General features: G+C 34.1%; 1 protein-coding gene across 1 annotated transcript; it reads right to left on the bottom strand.

The window, feature by feature from the left end:
- Window positions 1-1,097: 1,097 nt before the first annotated feature.
- Window positions 1,098-7,150, bottom strand: LOC130636591 (zinc finger protein 665-like). Its single transcript, XM_057446361.1, has 2 exons — window positions 6,965-7,150; window positions 1,098-2,281 (listed from the first exon to the last, which is right to left on the bottom strand). Exon 2 carries the CDS (start codon window positions 2,207-2,209, stop codon window positions 1,184-1,186), a length of 1,026 nt encoding a protein of 341 aa, XP_057302344.1. The 5' UTR covers window positions 2,210-2,281; window positions 6,965-7,150; the 3' UTR covers window positions 1,098-1,183.
- Between the last annotated feature and the right edge of the window lie 289 nt (window positions 7,151-7,439).

Raw genomic sequence — 7,439 nt, 5'->3', positions numbered from 1 at the left:
TAAAATTTCCACCGCCATTAGCTCGACTTTCGTGTAAGTAACTAAAGTCGAATAATAACAGCCGTTTCGTAGCCCCTTCAAGGTTTTTATAGTTTGATGTAAGATCTTTTTATCCTAGCTATTGTGATTGTAACTTTTTGCGTTTTTTTTACAAAATCTGATTTTTACTCAGCCGCAACGTAAGTTGTAGCAACTTAGCTGTTAGCTACCTCTGGATGAAAATTGAAAGTAGTCCAATACCAGTTGGATGCAAGGAAATGTTCAAATAATCTTTCTTATCCTAAAAGCAGTTAGGTAGCTACACATTTTACTTTAATACTAGTCGTTAGCCCGTGGAAAAATCCACGGGTTCGCTCGTCCTTTTTATACTTGGGCAGCTAAGCTACCATTTTGCGTGACAGATGGACAGATGTATACGAGTATTATAATATAGATAAAACTGTGTCCAATGTGAATTAAAAGAGGAAGATAACAGACTTAATTAGTTGGTGATACTTAGCTAGGGTTTTTTTACTCACAGTTAATTTTGTAACAACATATTGGATGCGTTTGTATTTAAATTTATGGATTTGCAACGGGAACTTATTTCCGCAAAAAATGTTGACCGACTGTTTTGCTATGACGAGGTAACAACAGGTTTTAAACTGTGGGTTTTTTTAGCTAAAGTTGCGCCAATGTTATTTTTTTTAAAAAATATGTTACACCTGAAACACTATAATGGTGTGTGCGCTTTACGCGACATACTGAATACCTATCATTCTTGTCTATCAGCTATATTTATATTTTATATTATATTCATCCTTTTAGTCTGCTATACTTGGCTAATAAGTGGGCAGGGTCTGCAATAAGAAGGTGGTCAAGTTATTTAAGCGCTCCTCTTTGTGGATGAAGTCAATTATAAGTTTACCAAAAAGAATAGCCTTTGTAAGTTAGGTGGTTTGTCTATTTTGGGTATATAATTGTACAAAAGCGCTCCACACAGATATGTGGGACAGCTTACGGCTTTATCAAGCGCTACAGGTGTCGTTCAAAGCCGGGTCACGCAGCTCCTTGGGACTTAACCGCCGGCTGTTACATGAAAGAATAACACGAGAATGTAAAGAAAAAAAGAATGATTAATGTTATTCTTAAATATTTTTATGCGTACGTCTATCTTTCAATAAGAGTTTATGTACAAGTGATTTTATATACAAGTGTGATATACACGATCGTGCTCGTTTGTTAAAATTCTTTTGCAAATATTGCACATTTTTTGGATATCAGTTAAAATAGGAAGATACTCGTCTATAGTAAAACGTATGTCTTCTGCACGACGACTAGGGGCAGGTCCTAGTTTCACCAGCTTGCGTATGTACGTATGACGTGAATTGAACTCCACTGACGTACTTCTATTCATGTTCTTTTCTACAGAATGAATTTCAGATACACGATTTGCACACAGAGAAGTTTTTCTCTGTGTGCAAATCACATGATTTTTTTCCGCTGTGTTTAAATACATTTGTGCTTCAGTTTTCTCGTTGTATGAGAAAGGTTTTGTTTTTTCCATCACTTCGTTTGTATGTGGTATTCGTTCAATTAGCGTAATTGAATCTGTACTTAAGCTCCCCTTTTGTTGTTCGCTTTTTTTAAAAGGTTTATCTAGTTCTTTATTTGGTTCTTCATGATTTTTCAGATGTTTATTCAAAGCCGCTTTCGTGCTATAACTCCGATTGCATTGTATGCACTTAAAAGGTTTTACTACGCTGTGTGTTTCCATATGGCATCTTAAACTATCCGCTCGTCGCAATTTCTTCCCGCATACATTACATTTGAATTTCTTCTCCAATTCGTGTATGGACCTGTGTCGATCGAGATGGCTTTGCAAATAAAAAGATCTTGAACAACGTTGGCATTTAAACGGTTTTGTGTTCGAATGAGTCATAACGTGCCAGGTCAGGGACGATCGGTCTGTAAATTGTTTGTCGCATAGTTCGCAGCTAAAAGGTTTCTCTCCAGTGTGTATCCTTTGATGACGTCTCAAGTTAGCTAGCTGACAGAACTCTTTGCGACAAATATCACATCTGTATACATTCTCACCAGTATGAAGCTTCAGATGTTCTTTCAGTGTATACGCATGAACAAAAGATTTGACACAAACTGTACATTTGTGTGGCTTTACCTTATTTTTTGGTTGTTTGTCCCGATGATTCTCAAAATTGACTTCTTTCATATTTCGTCTGATCTTTTTTTAAATTGCATTTAGTCTTTGTTTTTTGAAATAAGTTGACGTTTGGTTGCAGATCTAAGACATTGGTAGAGAATTTAATAAATAGGATAGAAAAAAATCCTTTATTTGTAGTCCTCGTATTAAGTAATCACATTAGGTGATGGTCATCATAAAAGTATGAAACATTATGTGCTATTTCGAAAGATCGATCAAAATCATTCGAATAAAATGAAGAGTTACAAACAGGTGCCTGGTCAGGGCCGGTGAATCCAGGGGGCGGCGAATCCAGGGGGGAGGCGGTGCAATAAGAATAACAATAAGATTTTATAACACATAATTTGCATTGTTTTCACCTCATCTAAACTTTTGAATTGCTAAATTTTCTAGCCAATAAGATTTACTATAGTAGACCCGAAGAGAGAAAAACTTGCTTGTTTAACAAGACAATAAGAAACCGTGCACCATTGTTTGGTTTATTATGATTAAAAAGTAAACAAAAAGCCATGCAGTTTTAAACAAGCATTTTGTGTGTTATCAAGTTAATCAAAGTTAAAACAACTGTCATGAGTTTATTCACTAAAAAGTGATGTCACTAGTATAAACTGAGTAAACATTCCAACGAGAACAAAAAACCCACCCAACTTCTTGTTAGAATTAGTGTCATTTAAACTCCGCTGTGAACAAAAGGAAAAACAAACAAACAAACAAACAAAATATGGAATAACCACTGTTACTAAAAAGGAATTTAATTTTTTCCTTATATATTTCTACAAGGCACATAGTTAAATAAGCGTCTTCCTTTTTATCATATATTTGTATTACTTAGCTGCTTCGCAAGGTGCCTTAACGAGATTGGTGTTCCTTCTGAAACGGCTTTTTTTCGTTTCGAATTCATTTACAAAAATAGAAAAACGAAAGCTGGATCATGCTTATGGTATAGATGGGCAATATCAAGATATAGAAGATAGATGGGCAATATCAATTTAGGTGTCAACAATCACTTTCGTTCTTTTTCTCCAAGCTTCTCTTTTATTCGCCTTTTTTCAGCTCGTGTAGTGTTGTATTTGACCATTCTTTTAGATCGTCACTCCATTTTCTTTTATGTCTACCAACCTTGTTCTTTCAACAAACGACTTATCCAGACCGTTATGCTATGAAACATTTGAGGGGAGAAATAAGAAAGAAAAAAAAAGAAGTTTGAAAATTCCAAACTGTGAATGTGGCAAACTAAGTGACGAAGTTGGCTGTTAATAAACTGATTTTACCCATCTTTCTTCGTTTTATACTATAAGCATGATCAAGTTTTCGTATTTTTCCTCTTGCATGAAGGTAAATGAATTCGAAACGAAACATTTAACATTTAGGAGCTGATCATATGAGGCGAGCCGGCCTGGTTAAGCGGACTGGTTCGCTTTACCTAGATCTCGCTTCTATTAAACGATTTTTCATGAAAATTCATTCACATGAGAAACAAGCCAGCCCGGTTTGCCGAGATCCCTCTTTGTTAAACCGAGATCTCGGTTAGACGGGCTGGAAATTTCTCATGTGATTGCTCCAGCCCGGCTAACCGGGCTGAATTTTTAGCTCGTGCGCATACCTAAACGTTTAAAAGAACAATATGGCAGACAATTCATAAACAAAACATAAACAAAGTCACGTGTGTCAACTTCAGCCCGCTTGACCGGGCTGAGTTTTCCTCATGTGATGGTACGAAATGATCAGCCCGCCTAACCGAGCCAGCCCACTTAACCGGGCTGGCTCACCTCATGTGATCAGCCCCTTAGAAGAAAACCTAATCTCGATTTTAGCATCCTACGTGCTTTAAGCAAGATTGGATTGAATTGATATCCAGGAAAATTATACTACGATAAAGGGAATTTGAACTTTCTGTGTATGTCTAGTGAGACGTTTTTTTTGTTTTGGAATATTTTGAGGAATTCGTGGCTGCATATGCCACAGCTATATGGTTAAAAAAAGTGTCTGAGTGTGCATCACGTGCAGTTCTTAGCTATACGAAATTTCAATATTTTTTTTATTCTACCAAAGCTGTTGCAAGTTCTAAAAGAATGGCAAACATGAAAAAAATAAAAAAACAACAACACTATGTTCTTTAACAATTTAGAAAACCACAGCAATAATATCCCAAATTTTCTGGAAGCTTATCAACAACAAAAAACAAGTAGAAACACGTACGTTACTTCTTTGGACACGTCACCACACAACTACACTCTGTTGCTTAGATTTCGAATAATTCAACACATTAGTTGAACTATTGTTGCATTGCGTATTAAGTTTAAATTTAATTGTCGAATGATGAATTGTCATGGTATATTCAGTTAAAAATTCTAATTAAAACAAAAGTGTCTTTTGCACTCACAAAATTAATTAAAAAATGGTTGGAAAACAAATCGCACGTGTGTGAATTTGGAAAAAACTTGGTTTCGGGACCAAAAAAGAAAGAATAAAGAAATAATGCGTTATAGATCTATTTTATCTATTTCCACATTCATTTTGTTTGTTGACTTATACACATCAAAATACCGAATAACATGAAAACGAGATTGGTTATAAACAAATTTTTAGATTGCAACGAAAAAGTGCAGATATCATTTGTTTTCTTGCAATATTTGAATTTGTTTTTCATATATTCTAATTAATAACATTTGGTAATAATATGAGAGACTGGACCATTCTAATGGTTTGCTTATAACTCTCGATGCTAAATATAATAGAAAGTCGCAAATATTGGAATCCTTTTTAACCCTATTCGGTCCGGGGGGCGGGGGGGGGATTCCGCCCCCCCTGACGGTTTTTTTTTAATAACTCCTGATTGCTTTGTTATATGGCTATGATACTTACTGAGTTTCAAGATTTATCTATTAGACACCTGCATGCTAATTTTTTAGGTCCCATACCTTTCAGAGTCTTTGATATTGGCCATTACTCGAAACTACCCCTAAAAATCTCTATGAAATCCTTATAATGGGGAAAATATAATAACTCCTGTTAGGATTATCCTTAGAACTTGAAACTTGCAACACAACTTTGTTTCATCAAGAAGAATCATTTGAAATAATTTAAACACGTGACTAATCCGATTTCCCGATTTTGTCGGATTATACCCGAAAATCGGAAAAAAACGGATTTTCGGGCAATTTTTGGCAATTTTTCAGCCGATCCATGTAAAAACCGGAAGATATGTTAAATAACTTTTATTTAGCTTTCAGAAACTTTAAACAGAATGTAAAAATTCGCTCTGGAACAAAAGTAATTATATTTTAAGCAGATGTGGCATTTTTAACAATTTTCAAGCTTTTGATGACGTCACAGAAAATGTGCTGACGCAAGCAAATTTTTTTTGGCGCCATTTTGTTCCTTTTATGACGAACTATAAGTGTGCCAAGTTTGACTCAATTTGAACAACCCTATGAAAAGTTATTGAGGGGGGGGCGGAATCCGCCCCCCCCGGTCATAGTATGTTCGAAAAACCCCGGACCGAATAGGGTTAAAACAAAGTTTGTATTAGATAGAACTTGTTTAAAAAGCATATGTTTTTCTTTTGCGCTATTTAAATTGTTTAAAAATTTCTTGGTGCAGCACCAACGTTACAACATTGATTGCAAAATAAACAAAAACATGCAATTAGACTTTTTTTAAATGTTGACAGATGCACTTGCGCTAAAGTTTTATTGAAAAAACTAAATTTATTAAACAACTAAATATTTATCAGATTCTTACTTTTATGTTAAACTTGAGAACAATCTGATACCAAGAGTATTAAAAACAATATTTTGGAAGATATAACATAAGTATCCTTTCCGAATTTCGCGTAACAGCTTCTTTCAACCCCAAAATTAACTATACAATCGTACTCAGTTTTCTGTTGCTAGTAAAGGGCTTAAACTCTAACACAAATTACTTGACAACGACATGAAAACTCTTTCAACACTTGACCTATACAAACGGAAACCAAAATGTAAACTATTTACTACCATCAATAAACTGCAGCTAGATCGCACGATATCTGTATCTTCTTTGCTCACCTTTTAAGGATAGTTTAGAAGCGTGATGACAACACTACTGCAGACTTCTTAATTCTGTCGTTTTTAACAAATTTAGCGGCTGAATCAAAGGATATATAATCAGATATTTCTACATTCTACGTTATAATAGTTATTTTATTTTTTTACTTTTACGAAAAAATGTAAATTTGTTAACAGCGCAATAACAATAATAATAATAAAAAGAAAAATGAGCTTCGAAAGCTATCTTTAAATATGATATAAGTAGCTAGCTAAGTATTTATCAGATTTGGCTATGCTGTGAGTATAAATCCTACGTCTTCAGTTAATATGCGTACTGTATTTATCAAACAATATCTGTGAAAATATTACTAACTAGGCTTACTGACAGAGCTTTCAAAATAAAAGTTGACTTTTATAAGGTGGTTCCTAAGACAACAGTGTTAGACAGTATCTTACATCTCACACGTTTTGGGTTTCAGAATTAGGATACTAATTTGACTTTCTTATCGCGGTAGGAAAAGTTGGACTTAAACCCTTATCCTAGGTATTGAAGTGCTGAAGTGTTAGGGTTATTTTGGTCCACAGCTTTTCTTGGTATGTTCTTGCTTACTTTCACATTGTTGCATTTGCTTTAAAAAAATTATTTAAAATTCCAAGATATGCGAAAATACAAAGTAGTTTTTAAATCATAACCTGGAGGTGACAACGGAGATGATATCCTAATTATTCTTACCATCAAGCGACTTTAATTGATGTCAACAAATGTTTTCTTCGGAGGCTCGCTTCACAAATATCTTTGCTTTTTCCCATTCAATTTGAAAATTGATTACTCGAACTTCGACGTACTCCATAAAAAGAACGAAAATTAAAATTTTAAACTTTTGTTCACAAAGCGCTTTTCATGTCAAACTTTAGAGAAAACAATGTAACCCGTTTGGGTTGCTTCGACATTAAAAAAAGTTTAACCTTTAAACTTGTTTTAGTCTTAAACAATTTTTTTTTTTTTGGTGCTCAAATATACATTTTAATTTTTACAAAATTATTCCATAGTATTTTTGGAATTTATTTTATAAAGTTTTTCTATAACCAGGAAATTTTAGGTATGCAAAAATAAACAATGACATAAACTTGTTTTGAGACTGGATGAAAGAATAATATTTGTCTTTAAGGTACATAAAATCTTCTCCAGCTATGACCTTGTACAACAT

The sequence above is a fragment of the Hydractinia symbiolongicarpus genome, chromosome 3 (genome assembly GCF_029227915.1).
Source record: "Hydractinia symbiolongicarpus strain clone_291-10 chromosome 3, HSymV2.1, whole genome shotgun sequence".
In the NCBI taxonomy this organism is placed as follows: Eukaryota; Metazoa; Cnidaria; class Hydrozoa; order Anthoathecata; family Hydractiniidae; genus Hydractinia; species Hydractinia symbiolongicarpus.
Note: the sequence above shows the minus strand (reverse complement) of the source record. Positions and strands in the feature narration are given on the sequence as shown.

Excerpts from the sequence above, each read along its gene's own strand:
- LOC130636591 (XM_057446361.1), bottom strand. The coding sequence starts at position 2,209 with ATGAAAGAAGTCAATTTTGAGAATCATCGGGACAAACAACCAAAAAAT.